Source organism: Doryrhamphus excisus, chromosome 8 (assembly GCF_030265055.1).
Source record: "Doryrhamphus excisus isolate RoL2022-K1 chromosome 8, RoL_Dexc_1.0, whole genome shotgun sequence".
NCBI lineage: Eukaryota > Metazoa > Chordata > Actinopteri > Syngnathiformes > Syngnathidae > Doryrhamphus > Doryrhamphus excisus.
Genome location: NC_080473.1, coordinates 18,729,834 through 18,750,107, shown reverse-complemented (window position 1 = coordinate 18,750,107; position 20,274 = coordinate 18,729,834). Strand labels below are relative to the sequence as shown.

The following is a 20,274-nucleotide window of genomic DNA, read 5'->3' as shown; positions in this document are numbered from 1 at the left end:
GAAGGCTACCATTTAGGTCGCTAGCTCTCGAGTTTGCGAGTTAGCATGTGTCTCAAGACCCTGCAGTTGCGCAATATGTTGTAAATAAAAAAAAGTATAAATGTGACTATAGTCGTGTTTTGTCATGTCTACAGGGCTCTAATAATGCTTTGTTCATTTTAATCTGAAAAAAATAATTTGTCTACCCACCAACTATATGTGGTTTCTTGAGTTTTTTTTTATTTGCCGTTTTATTATTATTACTCTTAAAAATTTTTAAGAGTCAAAAAAATAACCCAGCATTTTTAAGAGTGTACACTCTTAAAATTTTTTAAGAGTGTATAATATTTATTTATTACCAATTGATTGATTTTCTTTATTCTTGATTTGTTTATTTATTTTTCATCTTATTTTGTGCAGAAAAATAAAAACTAAGATATTTGAGAACAGTGGAATGTTTTATCAGTGCTTTTATTGTAGGAAATCGGAACCAAAGCACTGAAAAAGTTTGTATATTTTTTCTGTTTTTAATAAATGAGTTTTTTTTTTTTTTTTTGGAAAACCTGATGCGGCCCAGCCTTGCCCGGTGCTCCAGTGGCTCCCAGGTAAATTGAGTTTGAGACCCCTGGTATAGACACTGACTTTAGATAGAAGTCATCATGCCCTCTTTGAAAAAGATTCGGAATGAGCACAAAATACTTTGTATTCCAAATAAAGTGAAATAAATACACATTAAAACAATTCATCAATTTTACTTTTGCAAATAGAAGCAGAATAGTCCTCCTCCTCCTCCGGTGTGCCCATCGAGAGTATGGGGGGCACCCTTCGAATGCTGGGGATGCAATTCCTGCTAACGCCTTTGGACGGCCATACGCATCATGTCCAAAGGGGGCGCCATTGTAGTCCCTCCATTGTAGAAGAAGAAGAAGAAGAAATCAGGCGAAGAAGAAGACAAAAATGAAAGTGGCGGTGTTTTGTAATGACACATGAAGTACATACGGCTTCCTGGTGTGGTAACGTTGTAGCGGCAAGTAACAGTCTTTATGTGCAACAGTGTTTGCTTGTGTGTGTGAGAGAGAGTTATTATTATTTTGCGGATCATAAAGATGACAGCGTCCTATGTGGATTATACTATCGGAGGGGTGAAAATCCACTTCCCCTGCAAGGCGTATCCATCCCAGCTGGCCATGATGAATTCAGTATGTTACTCTCATATACACAGGACATATGTACTGTACACATATATACACACTGATGCATTAGAGTAGCATACAGCCTATATAAACCTTCTTCTTATCTGTGTCTTCCTCTAGCCATCAGAGGCTGTTGTACTGTACATATTTGCATTGTATACATTTACAACAGAAGGTACACACACACTCACAAAATTACACCCCTGTTGTAGATGAAAGTATCCTAGAATAACTTGTTTTTCTGACTGCTTAATATTGCAAGTGAATGGAATGGAATAAACAAATCAGTAGAACATTTCAAAATGCAAGTTTGAATGTGTAAATATATTCAACATGACATGATGGCATTGAAATAACTTGATGCCACACTTGCAGATCTTACGAGGGCTGAACTACGGGCAGCATTGTTTGCTGGAGAGTCCGACAGGAAGTGGGAAGAGTTTAGCTTTGCTGTGCTCGGCGCTGGGATGGCAGCGGGCACAGTTGGGTAAGTTTGCTTCCACATCCGGCTCTGATAAGTGAGTCTCCGCGAAGTAGGATGCCTTAAACCTGTTTACGACTTTCTAAATACGCTTTTTAACATAAATAGAGCCCTCTATACATGACATAACACCCCTATAATTACCCAATATACAGTAGTAGACAAAATAAGTGTGAGAATACATTGGTGGAGCTCCAGCAGGACTTCCAGAGGGGACTTCCAAGTGAGAGAGCAGTCGGCACTGACACAGGCTGGTCATCGTGTCCAATGAATTCAATTATTTTTGGGGTTATTAGCTTTGCCTTCTGACTGTCGCTCACATGGGGCTAAGTTTTGTTATAGGAAGGTGAGATGTGTTGTAATCACATCCAATCAGACAGAAGTGGAGTCATCTGGTCATGAGCAGGATATGGTAATGGTAATGGTTTTATTTCATTTGAACATGCATCAGATTACAATTGAATGATCACATAATCAGTTCACAGTTCCACATGTCCAAAAGGAGTAGGAAGAAGCAAAGCTTATTAAATTCTACCCTTCCATCTGGTACTTTTACAATCAGTAACTGTTACATTTGTTCACTTCCTGTTTTCATAATATAGTTTAAGGTTTTTTTTGTTTTTTTTTGTCACATGGTAATGGTAATGGTTTTATTTAATTTGAACATGCTTCAGATTACAATTGAGTGCATCCCATAATCAGTTCACAGTTCCACATGTCCAAAAGGAGTAGGAAGAAGCAAAGCTTATTAAATCCTACCCCTCCATCTGGTACTTTTACAATCAGTAACTGTTACATTTGTTCACTTCCTGCTTTCATAATATAGTGTAAGGTTTTTTTGTTTTTTTTGTCACGTACCGAAGTAGGAGGTGATATGAGCATCCAATGACATAATGGGTACCATAGTAAGTGTCAATATAGTGATATGTATAGCACATCATGACTGGTTCAAGACTCTTCATCCTTGTATTTAGCAAACATCAACTGCTTGTATTGTTTCTTGAATTGGCTCATCGTTGTGCATTGTTTGAGGGTCTTACTCAATCCATTCCATAGTTTGATTCCACATACTGAAATGCTATGGCTTTTTAACGTAGTCCTAGCATATAAGTGTTTCAAATGTAGTTCTTCCCTGAGATCATATTTCTCCTCTCTTGTAGAGAAGTATTGGATGACATTTTTAGGTATTTGGTTATTTTTAGCCTTATGCATTATTTTAGCTGTTTGAAGACTACATCAGCTAGTTGAAGTATTTGTGATTTTAGAAATAAGCAGTTAGTATGTTCTCTGTAGGCGGCATTATGAATTATCCTTAGGATGAACAGTAAATAAAATGGGTGGATGGATGACGGCTGTTTGCGTTTATGTTTGATTGCAGATAAAATGCAAGGAGGAGGATCTGAAGATCAGAGCCAGGCTTGTAAAATGTCTGGCGACAATAAGAGGTCAAATGTCAGCATCCCATGTGACTGTGTATGCCATAGCAAAGTCTCACCTGTCTCGAAGGTGACGCCAGTCAAGGCTGATGTTATTGATTTGACTGCCTCACCCTCCAAAGAGACGTCACAGCAGCTGCATGCAGGATCACAAACCAGTAGGTTTATGGCACATCTTCAAGCAAACCGTTTTGCTGATGTTGTTTGATTTTTACACTATGATGAATTATATTTGAAATCATCTGTACCACAGTTCCACCAACTGTTGGCTTTTGGAGGCTGGATCAGTCAGAATGATCAAATATACGCTCCTGATCAAAATGTTTAGACCAGTTGGAAAATTTGCAAGAAATTGAGATTTTCTCAGCGCACGACTATGGTGCGTTCAAGGACCTTCACAAATAAATCAGTTCGCGAAGTATGAAGACAAGTACACGTTATGGGCTGGTACATGTATACTGTACATTCGACTTGTATTGTTACGTATTGGTGAATTATTACTGACTTTGGGTGAACCAAAGCTGGCATATTTTCAGACAAAATAGAAAATTTTTTGACAAATTTTTGTTGGATTGAATTGTGAATGTGCAGGGAGCCACTGTATTGAGATGGCTGATTGTGATAAAACTGATTACTTCTTGTCATCAGTCTTATAAGCTTGAGAGATAAGATATTTCCATGCAGTTGATCAGATGATAATTAGTATCGATACGATACGATGTCCCGTGTACTGAGCCCATCAGTGACGTCATCAACAAAACGTATTTTGTATTAAGTACCAAGTGTATTGACCAACTTGTCAACCACAGTGACAATCTACAAAGTACAGAATATTCATCCATCTACTTTCTGCATATTTGTCAGCGGAGTCACTTCCCAGAAAAACGTTTCTGGATTCTCACCTGAGTGAGAACTCCCAGTTTTCCATCCTTGCCGACCAGGATGATTTCCAGCCACAGAGGAAACGCATTCGCACGGCTGAACCCAAGGTAGCACCTTTTCACACACTGTTCTGTTGTGAATTTACACACTTTGGTTGTGTTCACTTTGGGTTAGAGATATTTCTTTCATTATCAGACTCATTGGTGTCCGACCAGGCCTGTCACGATAAATCAATTAACCACACAAACTCAATAATTTTGCCAAGCTCGATATATTGACCGAGACACTGAACAGGATACGGTGGTTTGATCGTGGTGAGAGCAGACAGATACTTCTCGCAGGACAAACGCCAGGGTCAATGTGTGACAAAACTACTGTAAACAAAAAAATACAGCTTCCCACCTTTTCGTCTCTTCTCCTTCCTCCCCTGGAACAAGCGCGTGTGTGCCATTTATTGCTTCTACGTACGTAAGCATGTGTTTCGACCTGGGCACACTGTCGTAGATGATGACGTCACCAAGCGTCACTGCTACCGGACTGGCAAACTATCGTCAAGAGGTGTCCAAAACGTCCTTGCTTTGCATATTGTCCCCGTAAATGTCACGTAAAAGGAGTTTGGAATAAAATGAGTTAAATAGTTTAAATAGGGTGTATTTGCATTATTATGACATTAATGAAATATGGTCTTAAAATAATGCAGACAATATTATTTATTTAGTTTATTGGTATTAATTAGTATTACAATTATTGTCCATCAAAAAGTGTCATGGTGACATTATGTTGTACGTCGTACTCTGAGTGAGACAAAATATACCAATGGTCTGACATAAAGTGAAATGTATGAAAACTGGATTTTCCCATAGAAATCATCACGACTTTAAGAAGTTTGCCTTTGGAAAAGGACGTCCTGTTTCCTGTCCCACTGTGGGGAAAAAATAAATGGCAACTGTTGGGTGGTTTCTGTTGGATCTCATATGTAAAACGTGGTCTGTTGCAGGGAGTGGTGTTTACCGAGGAGATGCCAGAGATGGCAAATCCCTCTTCAGGTCCTCAGCACTGGACTCCAAAGGCAAAAAACCATGGCGCTGATTTGGCGTCTTCTTGCTCTGTGAGTATACACGACTGTCACATGGGGTCAATATTTATTTACATTGTGGGAGAGACTGGACTGGACAGTCTGAAGTTTCTCAAGAGAAGAGGTTACTTGTCAGTGAGCCATTCTTAAAAAATGAATGAATGAGTGTTCAGAGCCATCCCAAGCGTCTTTCAGGGCTCACTTCCAAATGCGCAAACCTCATTATCTGAAACATTGGCATGGTTTAACACCAGAGTACAACATTCTAATACTATTCTAACCATGGCCAAACAGCAGTCAACAGCATCGTCTTTCTGACTTCAAAGTGATCTCCACTGGGTGGCGATACACTCCACCAAATATGTTGACTTTGTGCCATAAGCCTGGAGCAGATTGAAGCATTTGTCCTTGTCAGTGGCGTCATTAGGCCAATTTTAGGGAGGCTGAAGCCCCCCTAAAATGTTCTTAAGCCCCCCTAAATAATTTGATATTTTTTCTTTTTATTTTTTTTAAATTGATTTTTTTTTACAAATTTCCTATAATAGGGCAAAAGCAGGCTAATAAGCAAGCCAATAAGCAGGCTAATACTAGCCTTCTAATACTAGTAGTAGTAATAATCAGAAGAAGAATAATGATGATAGCACGAATAAAGGCATATATTGATCTTAATAATAATAGGCTAATTAATAATATAATGATTATTATATAACTGATCACTGTCCACTGGACAGAATGGTTGCAGAGCTTGATCAATGGTTTTGCAGTGTAGATTGTGTGTACTTGTGTAAATTTAATGGTGGCCTAAAACAATTGAGTATCTCTACTAAATCTGTCCAAAAGTGGGAAAGCCATATCCCAGTTCTTATTTGTTATTTGTTTTTTTTGATTTTTTGATTTTTTTGAATGTCTACAACATTCATTCATATCCTGTGCATCTCCAGGGGGCCAAGCCCCCCCTGTCCTCAGAACCTAGTGACGCCCCAAGTTGTTGCCATTGTTGAGCTGATTTGACTTGTTATCAGTGTGTAATGGCTGTCTTTTTTTTTTCTATGTTCTGGGGTCTCACTTGCACCAGGGTCCTCCTCATATCCTTGCCCTCCACATGACCACTTCAAGTATAAAGGGTCAATGGAAAACACCTCAGGGATGTAACTGTCCCATCCGGGTCATGGTAGTCCGCAAAGGTTTAATTGTAACCATAAATGATATTTATGGGCTTGCTTCGAGGGATTTGGTCCTTGGGTTGGATTTTAGGAATGTTATGTTACCAGTGACTTTCTCTGACAAACCAAAGGGACCACAGCGTTCTGCCAACAGTATCGTAATGGAGTTGGTGCTGACAAAAACAGTCGTAACCAGACTGTTACGACTAGACTAGACCACACCATACTTAATTAGTGAGGCCTTGGATGTGTTTTTTTGTGCAGACTTTATAGGTAAAATAGGTGTGTCCCATTAGGGCATTGTTAGCTGCCTCATGGTGGCTGTGTTTCTCTGTTTAGAACGCACAGAAAAGGGAAAGATGTGTTTTTGTTTCACATAAGGATTGTGGAGGATGGAAAAAAAAATGCACTTAAAAAAATTCCTTTCTTTTATCCCTGTGCTTGTCTTGCACACTGGCAGGGGCGTTGCAAAGGAGGGAGAGATGGGTTTACTGGTAGGAAGAAGCTCTACACTTATCATTTCATAGGAGCAGAACCTTTCACATGAAACCATCTTTAACCCCAATGGTGGTTGGAACAGCCTCTAATTTCCCTTCACTTTCTTTTTCCTGGACACACTACTTAGTAATGTAACCACAAAACCACAAAACGTAACCCGAGTAGCACCTGTATTTCACTTCAAATGTAACTTATGCTGTGAGACGCCGCCAGGACGTCTTTTTGAGCATCTAATTCAGTTTTGGTGTTTTCTCCCAGTCCCCCGAATGCCACCAGTGTCTGTGTGCTTCAGCCAAGGGAAATCTGAAGGATGAAAATGGCAAAAAGAAGATACCGAAGATACCCAAGATTTTCTTTGGCACGCGCACGCACAAACAGATCACTCAGATTGCCCATGAGATGAAGCGTACGGCGTACTCCACTACTCCGATGACCATATTATCCAGCAGAGATCACACCTGCGTCAACCCTGCTGTGGCACCTCACGCCCACCGGAACGAACTCTGCAAAGAGCTACGAGAAGGCAAAGATGTGAGATTACACTAACACACATGGGAGTGGAACAAAACATATTTTGAGTTAGCGATTCATTGCAAACAAGCATTTAAGTGGAATAGGCTGTTCATCAGCTGACCATAAAACACTAAAAAGCCCCTAAAATATAAATAAAATGTATAAAAAAGGAGTGATTAATGAGAGGCTGTGACGTTCACCTGAAACATGGCTGCTTGATGCCAGTGTTTCCAGGAGGCGAGTGGGAATGAAGCTCCACTGTGCCGTGTGGAAAACATCTCAGGCGGGATCTCCTTGTCATGCCAGTAACGTTAGAAGCCATCAGGACCATCAAGGGAGAATAAATCGTTCTTCCACCTTTCAATGTCTCATGTTTGGTTCTCCTGCAAATTCCAAACCTCCAATTTTAAAGGGGACAAGGCCTCAGCAGGCTCCTCCTTTCTCTGGCACATGGTGTCTGTTGCTTAATGGACTGCACACCAGTAACGACCTTCATTTTGCAGAGGATGGTCCGCGTTCCTCCGGCTCAGGGCCGGTGACATTTTCGGGTACTTTTTTGTTTTTCAGGATGTTTTTCAGAAGTTTGAAATTACCAAATTACTGCGTCCAACCTCAGCAGCAATGGCACGCCTTGCAGCTCAGCAATCCCACCGTGTTCAAAGAGAGAAAACCTTTTTTGCCTTTGCCATCATCATGACACTAAATCACATCCAACATTTTGCCCAGTTGTTCTCTGTTCTCTTAAACTTTTGATTAGCTGATAAACAACCTATTTCGGTTGAATGCTTGTTTGCAATTAATTCCAAAATGCATTATTGTCATTGTTTTAACATTCCGGCTCTGAATGTATTCCTTACCGAAAAGTGTTTGTTCATCTCAGGGAAAGTCCTGCCGTTACTACCACGCCGTACAGAAAATGAGCAACCAGAGCACACTCCAACTGGTCCACGGAATGCAGGAAGCCTGGGACATTGAGGACATCGTCATGCTGGGCAAACGGCTTCGTTCCTGTTCATACTATGCTGCTCGAGAACTCATGCAAAGCTCCCGCATCGTCTTCTGTCCATATAACTACCTGCTGGATCCAATGATCCGAGAGAGCGTGAGTAGATTCTGGTTCCTTTCACATTTCTCAACCAATTCCAAAATGCTCAGTTCATTTAGGACATCAACGCTGGTGATTGAAACTTTCCAAAAAAAATAATTGTACCTTTTTTCACCAGAATTTCCTGGTGGGACTGTCCAGGTCGGACTTGCTCTGCATGTGCAAAATTAGCATTCATTCATTCATTTACTACCGCTTATCCTCACGAGGGTCGCGGGGGTGCTGGAGCCTATCCCAGTTGTCTTCGGGCGAGAGGCGGGGTACACCCTGGACTGGTCGCCAGCCAATCACAGGGCACATATAGACAAACAACCATTCACACTCACATTCATACCTATGGACAATTTGGAGTCACCAATGTTTTTGGAATGTGGGAGGAAACCGGAATACCCGGAGAAAACTCACACATGCACGCTGGGAGAACATGCAAACTCCACGCAGAGATGGCCGAGGGTGGAGCAAAATTAGCAATTCATGTATAAAATATATGTAAAATAGAAATAATAATAATATATCACATTTATAGTGTTCAGGATTTGCCAGTCCCTAATCCTCTTTTTCCTCTTTTTTTAAATGTGTCAGATGGCGATTGATCTTTCAGGCCACATCCTGGTTCTGGATGAAGCCCATAACATTGAAGACTGTGCCAGGGAATGTGCCAGCTACACACTAGACCACAATAGTTTGCTGTTATGCACGGAGGAGCTTGACGGCATGGTCACCAACAACATCCGCCGATCACAGCACGAGCTTCTGAGGGACTTCTGCTATTCCCTCACCAAGTTAGTGACTCGGAAAAGCAATTTGAAATGGTCTTATGGAGCTATCTGATGGTGTGCACGTATCTTCTTGTGATGTATGTTTGTCCATGCAGCTGGATCCAGGAGAGCCAAAGCCTTTTGTCAGATCGGGGATATGAAAATGCTAGTAAGGTTTGGAGTGGAAAAGACATACTGGCCATTTTTCACGGCCGAGGTATCACTCCTGACTCCTTCCGGATGCTGCAGGTACACTAGCATCTTCTTTTAACAGGTCTGGGCTGCTCACCAAATACTGTATAACGGTGTCTAAAAGTGTTTGCCCCCTTCCTGATTTCTTATTTTTTCCTGTGTTTGTCACTTAAATGTTTCTTCAGATCATCAAACAAATGTAAATATTAGTCAATGACAAGACACCTGCTCACAAAATGCAGTTTTTAATTGAAACTTTTTATTATTAAAGGGAGGAAACAATCCAAAGCTCCATGTCCCTGTGTGAAAATGTGATTGGGCCACTTAGCAGAAACAACTGCAATCAAGCGTTTGTGATAACTTGCAATGAGTCTCTTCCAGCGCTGTGGAGGAATGTTGGCCCACTCATCTTTGCAGAATTGTTGTCATTCAGCCACATTGGAGGCTTTTCCAGCATGAAGCCTTTTTAAGGTCATGCCACAGCATCTCAATAGGATTCAGATGAGGACTTGGACTAGGCCACTCCAAAGTCTTCATTTGGACCCAAATTGGTTTCAGCTTGAGGTCACCAGCAGATAGCCGGACATTCTCCTTCAGCAGAATTCATGCTTCCATTTATTAGAGCAAGTCTTTCAGGTCTTGAAGCAGTAAAACAGCCCCAGACCATCACACTACCACCACCATATTTTACTGTTGCTATGATGTTTTATACCACAGATGTAATGGGACACACACCTTCCAAAAAGTTCAAATTTTGTCTGGTCAGACCAGAGTATTTTCCCAAAGGTCTTGGGGATCATCAAGATGTTTTCTGGCCAAATGGAGACCATCCTTAATGTTCTTTTTGGTCAGCAGTGGTTTTGGTCTTGGAACTTTGCCATGCAGGCCGTTTTTGCCCAATGTCTTTCTTATGGTGGCGTCATGAACACTGACTTTAACTGAGACACTTCTTTGAATGTTATTGTGGGGTTTGTGACCTCTTGGGTGAGTCGTCACAGAGCTCTTGGGGTCATTTTGGTTGACCGGCCACTCCTGGGAAGGTTCACCACTGTTCCATGTTTCCACCAAAATCGGGAAGGGGCCAAACACTGTTTCACACTACTGTATAAGAACTCCACCACTGACTAGCATATGTTACCCATGGTGTTTTCATAGAACATGACAATTATGTGTATATTCTTCACAATTACCAGTTAAGCTGAATGAGTTTTGACGTCCGTGGCCTTAGGCTGTTACTCACCCACAGCTCATGCACACGCAGTCTCGGAGACGCTATCAACATTTATCAACCATGGCTGAGCAGGAGGAAGCTGGGATGGACAGCTAAGCCATGACAGACAGCACCGTTAATTGTACATTTGGTGTTTTATTACTGTGTTGGACATGTCCTTCATGTGTTCTGTGTACAGTATCATCACAGTCTCTGAACAGAACAGATATTTGTAGTCGTCTTACATACTGTATCTTTGCTGTGCTCATGTCCTAGAAAACTCTGGAAGAAGTGCTGGAGAAGGAGGAGGATGATGGTAACGAGGACAGCAAGCAGGTCGCAACTATCAGCTCTTCAGCATCCACTGTCCTCAAAGGCCTCTTCATGGTGCTGGACTTCCTCTACAGAGACAAGTCCAGGTATGAGACAACCCTAAAACATGAATTCAGAAATATGGTGTTGGAATATTCCTTGTTTCAACACATGTACCGTGCAGCTGCGTCACTTACGTAGCTCTCTTCTACCTTTCTGGCGAATTATGGCCATTTGTTGATGGACAGACTGTTATTAGAGCATTAACACAGGGATTGTGCAACTCTAAAATAGAGTGGGGGTTTGCTCAAGGACAGTTAGATTGAATATTTCAATGTCATTTTTCAACTCTGACACTGGCACCTGGTAACATTTCCAATCAAACAAAAATAAAATGACAAAATGAAATTGGCATTGTAAACATCTGGTTTACAAGCCACTACGTTCTTCTTAAAATTTTAATTACCCGTAAGGTGCAGGTGAGCAAATCAATCACTCCCTTTTTCACCTGCCTGTGACGGCTAGTCCTAGCTTCCCCTGACCCCCTTATGCGTTATTTAATAAAAATGTGTGTGTGTGTGTGTGTAGGTATTGTGAAGACTACAAAGTTGCACTCCAGAAGAACTATGCTTGGGTGAGCAAGGCCCCACCCGACAATCACGATTCCAAGGGTTTCCTGGTCCTACCAAACAACAAACATCGCCGGAAAATCAAAATGAAGACGGAAGTTCTGACTCTGAGCTTCTGGTGTCTCAACCCTGCTGTGGTGAGTTTCCATGTGTGATTTACTTTGCTTACCATAAGATTTCATTGGACTCTAGCACAAAAGTAAAATTGGCATTAAAAGGCAGAAAGTCACAAGAACAAACTGAAATCGATTGATATTATTTGATTTATTTTTGATATTAGTAATTATTTGTCACACTTTTTTTTCATAGTTTGGCTGGTCCTGTGTCATATAGTCAGGCACAACTTGATATGCTATTATATAATATATCATTGAACATGTGCTGCCTTTAAGTGGGTCGGTGGATGTTTTTGTTTTTTGTCGACACCTAGTGGCCACAATAATTGAGTTGAACTTTAGGCACTCGAATGATACAGAGCACAGCAAATCAAATGTAAGTAATGTGCAATCATCAGGGTTTTCCACAGAGAGCTACATATTAAACGTCAAAAGATGTGGGGGGGCACTTTAATATCTTTCTGAATTAAATTTTTTTTAAACTAAAAAAAACATGGTATATTATGAATGGAAAATTGCACTTTTGGGGGGAATGTTGCCCACATGAATACACGGCTTTCTCTTTTCTGTATCATCTAAAGATATAAAAGCAGCTACTTAATACATAATGAGACACACCTATCACACTAGAAAGTCTGCTATTTAAACACCCCCAACAAGGTTTTATGGTTTTCTATTCCATGATCATATGGAATACTTACACCTAGCCTTAACTTTTCCTAACTCAAAACGAAAACACAGCAGCAAAGGCGGCTGCTCCGACACTTAACGTTACCTTTGGCTAGTGTCAAGTCAAGTTTACTTATATAGTCCTTAATATATGCTTAATATACATATGTGTTTAGGTTAGTAAACAGGAGCACCTCCCTTGCTTACTGCTGTGCATGATGTGTTTTTTAGGCTTTTTCCGACTTAAGTGGGAGAGTACACAGCATTGTCCTGACATCAGGGACGCTGTCACCTATGGGATCCTTCTCTTCGGAACTCGGGGTGAAATTTTCTATTCAACTGGAGGCCAGTCATGTTATCAACAAATCTCAGGTCCGTATGCTCTGCCACATATACTGTATACAGTTTTACTATATAGAACGTTTGCATGAATGGCGGCAGTGGTTTAGGACGTAGATGTAGATGCAGATGTTGTGTCCCTGGGCCAGTCACTGTACCCGGAGAGGTCGGAGGCACCAATTGGTGTGAAAAAGTGTTTCGCCCCATTCCTGATTCCTTTTTTTTTTTTAATGTTTGTCACACTTAAATGTTTCAGATTGGCAAACAAATTGAAATATTCGTCAATGACAACACAACTGGGGTGCAAAAGCGTTGTATAATGTGGACACACGTTTGTCTAAAACGATCTATAAGCTAACAATTTTGCATAGGGGGCGAGCGGCACGCACGTGGGTGTCATTAATCACTTTCTTGATAAGTACGACACCCTTGCAAGCCCTCCGACCACCCTACTTCCTCTACAGGCTAGTCATAGCCAACACATTTTCCAAAAATGGCGGCGTACGCAGGGATGTATCTCCCACTTGTATTGCCTGTATTTCATCAGGAAAAGTGCAAATATTGTGAATTTTAACGATAGAGAAAATACATTTATAATACAGTTCAACGGACAAATATTCTTATTTAGTATCATTATTTTTTAAATGTTTCATCAGAGCCTCACCTTACCACAAACCACTGATTGTATTAAGAAGGAAAAATGACACTTTTTGCATTAGTTGAATTTTGGAAGCATCAACTAAAGTTGCAAACATCAGGAGACCCACTTGTCTCTTCAGGAAATTGCAAGGAAACTCAAAAAGCATCATATTACTGACAGTGTATATCCACCAGCAACTGGCACAAAGGCAGCCATTTCGATGAATGCTCACGTTGCTGGTGTGTGTCTGTGCAGGTTTGGGTTGGCACCGTTGGTGAAGGGCCTCAGGGCAGGAAGCTGTGTGCCACCTTCCAACATACTGAAACCTTTGCCTTCCAAGATGAGGTTGGTGCTCTGCTCCTGCATGTGTGCCAAGTTGTGGCCAAAGGAGTTCTCTGCTTCTTGCCTTCCTACAAGGTAAATATGGCATCCGCACATACTCCAATAATAACTGTATGCTTAATTAGTTTCAGACACGCTTAACACGTTGCATTTAGGGAACATCACGTGGTTACGTAAATGCACAATTCTCTTTTGTCAGTGATTCTGTAGCCTGCGCAATGTAATGTAAACAAGCAATGATAAGTGTAAAAGTGACTAGGGGTGTTATTTCATGTCTAGAGAGCTCTGCCGATGCAGCCGACCCCCCTCTTTTGTCCCCGGAGAGGAGACAAAATGCCGGCACTCGCCGTCAGCTTGGTAGCGCTGTTGTAATCAGTGTGCACAACACGCGTTTCAAGCGTGGCGCAAATGCTCACTCGTCACGGTCCACGCAAGCTGTGCACCCTCATTGGACAGCCAAAGTGGGGAATTGCAGAGACAGCCGTGCACCCACCACGGAGTCGGGAGTGGTTTCAGTGGGCACGAGCGTCACACGCCATCCGTAGCCCAACACAGCCCGTCACACAACCACAACGCAGTTACATAGTGTCTGCATGCTCCCAAATTCATATTGAGGTGGTACTCATCCCCAAATGTTGCCCACACTTGCAAGTACAGCAGGTTGAGACCCACACACGGCATGATACCAGGTTTTTTTCCCCTAGTATCAGCCGATACTGATCAGTGGCCGATCGATCGGAGCACCCCTAATGTCTTTTAAGTAGAGAAAGTATATGTAAGTATGTGATCCCCATTCCAAGCAGCAAGCATTTTAACCCCCACAGACTGGTTATCTGTCAAAATAGTCCTGTCCATTTAGAAAAGCCAAATAAAAAGGTGAAGTTCCTGCCTCACTGCGTCCAACGCCAGCATTGGAAGCCTTGCTGGGGCAGTTCAGTAATCCAAGCTCTGTCCAAGACAACCTTTACCATCATTAAGTCAGATGAGATGTCAGACAGAATGTCAGAAAATGACGCTGTTTCAGGGTTTCTCTTTTTAAGATCAGCCAATGAAGAGCCTGCATTTGCTACGTGACGATACGGAGTTGTTTACGCAGATGCTGGATAAGTTGCGGGATCGATGGACCGCCACGGGTGTCTGGAATAAACTTGAGCAACAGAAAATGGTCATAGCGGAGCCTCGTGGTGGCGGGAAGGGTGATTTTGATGAGCTACTTCAGATCTACTACAGTGCTATCAAATCCAGCGAGGAAAGAGGTGACAGTATTTGCATCATGACATGTCATAAATTGTCTTCAACCGTTCTCGGATGATAAGAATTGGCTTCTCTTTTCTCCTGCTTGCATGAGCAGACGGTGCTCTCCTGATGGCGGTGTGTCGGGGGAAAGTAAGCGAAGGACTCGACTTCACTGATGACAATGCCAGAGCCGTGGTCACCATTGGGATCCCCTTCCCTAACATTAAAGACCTTCAGGTAGGCAGGGGGTGAGCAACTATTGGTCTGGGCAAGGCTGGGCCGCATCAGGTTTTATAAAGCGGTCTAGTTGTATTCGATGATTGTACTTTACTTCTCTGCTCTCGTTCTGGTGGATCCGATCTCGTGCATGGTTCCGTCTGGTCAGTTGGGTGTCTGATAACACCCCCATGGCATAAACTTTCTTGAGGGTTATGCTTTTCACTTGTTCCTTTTGAAGCACTGGAGTTGATCAAGTTGTTGACATCCCCACAGTCCACTGTGATGCATCCGGTAAAACTGCGATAGAAGTGTAAATGGTGACGCTGGTGCGCACGGACGCATGCTAATGAGTTGCTCCCATGTCAGCTCCGTTCAGTACCAGACGAGGCCTGCAACAATCTGAGTGACACACACAAGATGTCGCAAACGGCCAGAGGCGTTCACACCGACACGGAGCCCGACAACCACCTTCATCCCGCCCCCCTGCCCCGCACATGAGGAAATCCATGCTGTGCTGACAGTCATGCCTTATAATAGTCAAATCTATGTTTTTCAGGATGAACGGGTTACTCCAGAGGACAAGGCCAAAGCAAGCGAGTGATCTCTTGACATTTTAAGTCGGGCCCTCTAGCTTGTGCTTTCTTGCACATTTTGGGAGATTAGCTTGGAGCCAGGATTGGCTTTTTCACATATGTTACCTGTCATGTTGGATTGGAAGATGACAGCGTACGGGCCAGGTATGTGAGCAGCCAGGATGCTAAAATGGGTCAGCATTGCATTGAGATGACATAATCCCTCTGGGCTACTGGCCTTTTTGCAGGAGATGAAGGTTTGGAAGTGGATTTTTAACTGCACACCCAGCATGGAGCCAGACCTCTTCTGAAATGTTGATAGGATTGTTGCCGCGCTGTATTGCTCAGGCTCAGACGGACGGCCGCCCGCGTGCTTCTTTCAAAACATCTCTGAGCCGTGCTTGCTCAGAACCTTTTCCTTTTGCAGAGACTGACGGGTCGCGGTGACGCCGTGCGCTGCACGTGATGTTGTACCTGCCACATCCCTTTGGTGGCTCTAGGCAAACAAATGGTACCTGTCAGAAGTAGTTACAGCTCTGCTCAGTCACCTGCCGTTCATGGCTACCCCTCAGATGCCAGCTGAACTTTTCACTTGTGCATTTGGAAATGCTGCTGCTAACAGGCGGCACTGACGGATTGAAAGGGATGGAGCCATTTCTGGCATTTTTAGCAACTTCCTGTCATCATACAACTGCAGGATCTGTAAGATAGGATAAAAGTCCTCAGGGCCTCAATAGTAGAGGTGGAACGGTATCACCACGGTTCGGTCCCTAGCCGGGGTTTAAGATCACGGTTGGGGTACAGTACAAGAGAAAAGTGCTCAGCAGGGATTCTCCGGTTAGGGTATTCTGATTTATCACATACTACAGTATTAATTGGCCCTGTACCCTAGAAACCACCCATGAATGATACGGGAAAAGGCCGAAATGATACTGTGATACTGATAAAATATAGAGTTTAACCATGTCCAGTATCAGCCCCCGTAGCTGTCCACTCAGAGCGCGCTGCTCTGGTATCGTGCCCGTGAAACAACCAATCAGAGAACAGCGCACGAGCGTGAACACACAGCGTTTGTTTTGCTGCCGTCTGTGCCAGTCTCGGGCTGATACTGACACTTGGGGGCATGATACCTGGCCTGATACCAGACAAACCATGTGATAACCTATAAGTATCACTCTTGGATCACTCACGTATGAGGCCTTGGGGAAAACCCAGGACACATTGGAGAGACAGTGTCTGAGAACGCTCCGGGATCCTCCGGAAGGAGCTGGATGAAGTGGCTGGGAAGAGGCAAGTCTGGGCTTCCTGCTTAGGCCGCTGCCTCTGTGACCTGACCTGGGATAAGCGGAAGAAGATGGATGGAAAATAGAATGTCCTGCATGAGCTGAATGCTTTCATGTTGGAAAGTCGGAACTTCTACAACCATTCCAATGACTGTTTGTCAATTTGGAAAATGGGGAATACACTTAAAAAAATGGTGTGGATTTTTTGGCACGTGTCAGTCATGTCCCACATGAATGCGGAAGCAGGTGAGTGTCAAAGCGAGAGCACAAAAGTAATAGAATCATTTTTCTGCAGATTGACTCTAAATACACAATGTGCATTGAAGAATGTAAAGCAAGGTAAAGTATGTAAAGTAAGGAAAGTTTTATAATGATGTCTTCCAGGTTGAACTGAAGATGAAGTACAACGACCTGCACTGCAAGAGCAGAGGTCTTCTGCCAGGCAATCGCTGGTATGAGATTCAGGCTTACCGAGCTCTAAACCAAGCCCTAGGAAGGTAAATCTTGAAGTCCAGACCCCCTCAATCCATCCCAGATGTAACTGAACCCATGGTTCACATTACTCTCAGGTGTATTCGTCACAGAAACGACTGGGGGGCCCTCATTCTGGTGGACAGCCGTTACAAGAATAATCCCAACAAGTACATCACAGGTACGACCATCCTTTTGCAGCACCTACTGCTACTACTCATTTCTGTCGGCACATGATGGAAAATTGTCATGTGACTCTCAGGTCTGTCCAAATGGGTGCGCCAGCTTGTCCACCATCATGACACCTTCAGCGGCGCCATGCACTCCCTGGAAGCCTTCTCTCAGGCGCAACAGAGGTTGTCCCACTCGGACCACCAGCTCTCTGCCGTCTCCTCCCCAGGGAGCTCATCGGGAATAAAGGAGTTACCGGCTTCGTGGAAGACCTCGGATCTCCTTGATTCACCTCTCACACCAGCGAAAGCTGGACAGGAACCACCAGGTGACTCACGTTAAATCTTGGGTGTACTTCAAAAAGGAGAACAGCGATTTGATTCTTTCTGGAGGTACAGTAGGGGAAATAAGTATTTCATCCCATTTCCTCAAAGTCATACAAATATGTTGGAAAGAAAGAAAACATGAGTGGAGGTCCCCATGTTGTTTTGGGGGGAGGGGCTTGGGTGCCATGGGATGCGTTGATTGGCTGGCCCGTGTCCAGTAAGGTCTGTCGTGTGACAGATGTTGGACTGTAGCTTTCAATTACATCTCCTTCACCTTTGTTTGAGCTTTATTGAGCGTGACATCATTTCCATCACGTCTTTGTTGTTGAAATATTAAGCCTTGGCACTCTTGGTACGTCTTTACATCATGGCATTTGGAGATAAGAGTGTTCAGCGACATTGACATTGATTGGAGGGAGCCAGGATCAAACCGCCAACCTGAAATGTCAACAAATCTTACATATTTTTGGCCAAGTTGAAGCGATTTCAAGCCTAAAATGACTGAATGAAGGGAAATACAAATACATTATCAGGCATTTTTAGATGTCATTTTTTCACGCCCCCCTGATTTGAAACACTAGAGAAACTAATAAGATTTATTCATTTATTTGTGTTGTACAGACTTGTATTGAAACTGAAACCAGGAAAATGCATTAACATAAGTAATTAGTAAGTAATTTGTACATGTTGGCAGGTTTACATTAAAATGACGCCCCCCCCTAACTTTCGACACCCCCGTAGGAAAAGTCATTTGTATAAAAAATACATTTATTTTCTTCTTGTAGACTGGCAAAGGACAATCCATGCTGCCCTGGCAGTGCAACCTTTCCAACCTAAAACACCCATCAACGACCTTCATTTGACCTCAGGTAAGACAGTAGTATACAGTAAACCTCGGATATATCGGACTCGGATATATCGGAAATTCGCTCACAACGGACAGATAAAAAAGAACCGATTTTTCTGTAATGCATTTCCAATAAAAATTCATTGCATATATCGGATTTTTTATAACGGATTTCGCCTATTTCGGACAAAATCTCCAGTCCCGTTCCAATGCATTTCCATTAAATTTCCCTCGCATATATCGGATGGCCGCATCGTGGCGCTCCGATTCGCCGAATCGTGACAGGCCGCTATACGACGTCATTTGCAGCGTTTGCAGCGTTGCCTGCGCGTCCAGGTACATTGGAAACATAGTCAAGGAAGTGCCTTTTTATAACGGATAAAATCCGATTTACGCATATACCGGATATAAATCCGATATATGCGTAAAACGGACATTTTCCGGTATACGCATATAACGGATTTCGCTTATATCGGACAAAACCAGTGGGAACAATTGAATCCGATATATCCGAGGTTTACTGTATATATACAGTTATACGTAGGTCTTTGATCGTAAATCAGCTTGATTGACAGTTTGAAGTTGGGGGTGAAAGAGAGCACGAGGTCACTGACACTGAGCAGTCATCCTCTTGTATTTGTAGACAAGCGAGAGAGGAGCGAGGAGCATGTTCCTCAGTCATCAGCTGAAGTCCCATCGAGTCCATCCAAAGGAGAAGAGCTTCATCCTCATTTGGAGCTTCCACATTCAAACAAAGAAAGCGAAGAGGACCAAAGTGTCTTTTGTACCCCGGAGCTATTTCACCATGAGGAGGAGGAAACCGCTTCCTGTGAGGATCCGTCACCTGCCAGGGCGACTTCTGAAGCGGAGATCCAGGCCCAGCGGTCAGAAGATCATTGTGGTGGAACAAGTTTGATGGAACAGCTGGACTTATCGTGTCCCAGAGCAGGAGAACTGGTGAGAAACAAGATCCGGCAGACGGATAGTAAGCTTCGTAGGCTTTCCAGAAGATAAGCGACAAGTGACAGCCTCAAAGTGTAGGCAGCTTTTCCTGCAGGAAATGATGGAAATCGTGTTATATTTTATTATTTTTATGTTGCATTGGGTTACATATGCTCTTAGCCAAGTTTCATATGCACCAACTTCCACGACCCACAAGCCACAGTACAGCATACTATAAATACTATACATACTATACACGCTATATCATATGTTGGTTAGCCTTTAAGGAAATGTTTGATGCCATAATAAAGTACAGTTTTTATCATGTATCCCTGAACTTTTCTTCTTGATTGAAATTATTTCTCACCATTTCAGTTTTTAATGAGAATAAAGTCATAAATCTATGACAAAAAGTTGTACATTTACAGGAAAAAATGTCCGAATTCACAAGACAAAGTTATGAATTGATAAGGATAAAGTGTTTGTCATGGTCTGTGTTGTCGCGCTGCTGCCGCCTTCTGCCTTTTCATTGGCTACTGGTCCGCTCATGCACACACGTGGCGATAATTACCTCCTCGGCTTCTTAAGCATGGCAGCAAGTGTGACTTGTCGCCAGATTGTCCCTCATGCCTTCCTCATGCTGCACGTTTTCCACTTGCTCGGCAACGTGTTAGT

General features: G+C 42.8%; 1 protein-coding gene across 3 annotated transcripts; it reads left to right on the top strand.

Moving 5' to 3' along the window:
• The first annotated feature begins 904 nt into the window (after positions 1 to 904).
• Positions 905 to 19,919, top strand: brip1 (BRCA1 interacting helicase 1). Of its 3 annotated transcripts, none has more exons than XM_058079790.1 (20): positions 905 to 1,006; positions 1,548 to 1,659; positions 3,032 to 3,247; positions 3,954 to 4,078; positions 4,969 to 5,079; positions 6,966 to 7,238; positions 8,101 to 8,322; positions 8,908 to 9,107; positions 9,200 to 9,332; positions 10,762 to 10,904; positions 11,386 to 11,563; positions 12,443 to 12,583; positions 13,446 to 13,607; positions 14,629 to 14,788; positions 14,884 to 15,005; positions 17,227 to 17,339; positions 17,412 to 17,494; positions 17,576 to 17,812; positions 18,596 to 18,679; positions 19,301 to 19,919. In XM_058079790.1, exons 1-20 carry the CDS (start codon positions 959 to 961, stop codon positions 19,669 to 19,671), a joined length of 3,234 nt encoding a protein of 1,077 aa, XP_057935773.1. In that variant the 5' UTR covers positions 905 to 958; the 3' UTR covers positions 19,672 to 19,919. The 3 variants fall into 3 exon arrangements, with proteins under 3 accessions (XP_057935773.1, XP_057935772.1, XP_057935774.1); XM_058079789.1 differs by having other exon boundaries at positions 913 to 1,178; XM_058079791.1 differs by lacking the exon at positions 18,596 to 18,679 and having other exon boundaries at positions 913 to 1,178.
• The last annotated feature ends 355 nt before the right edge of the window (positions 19,920 to 20,274 follow it).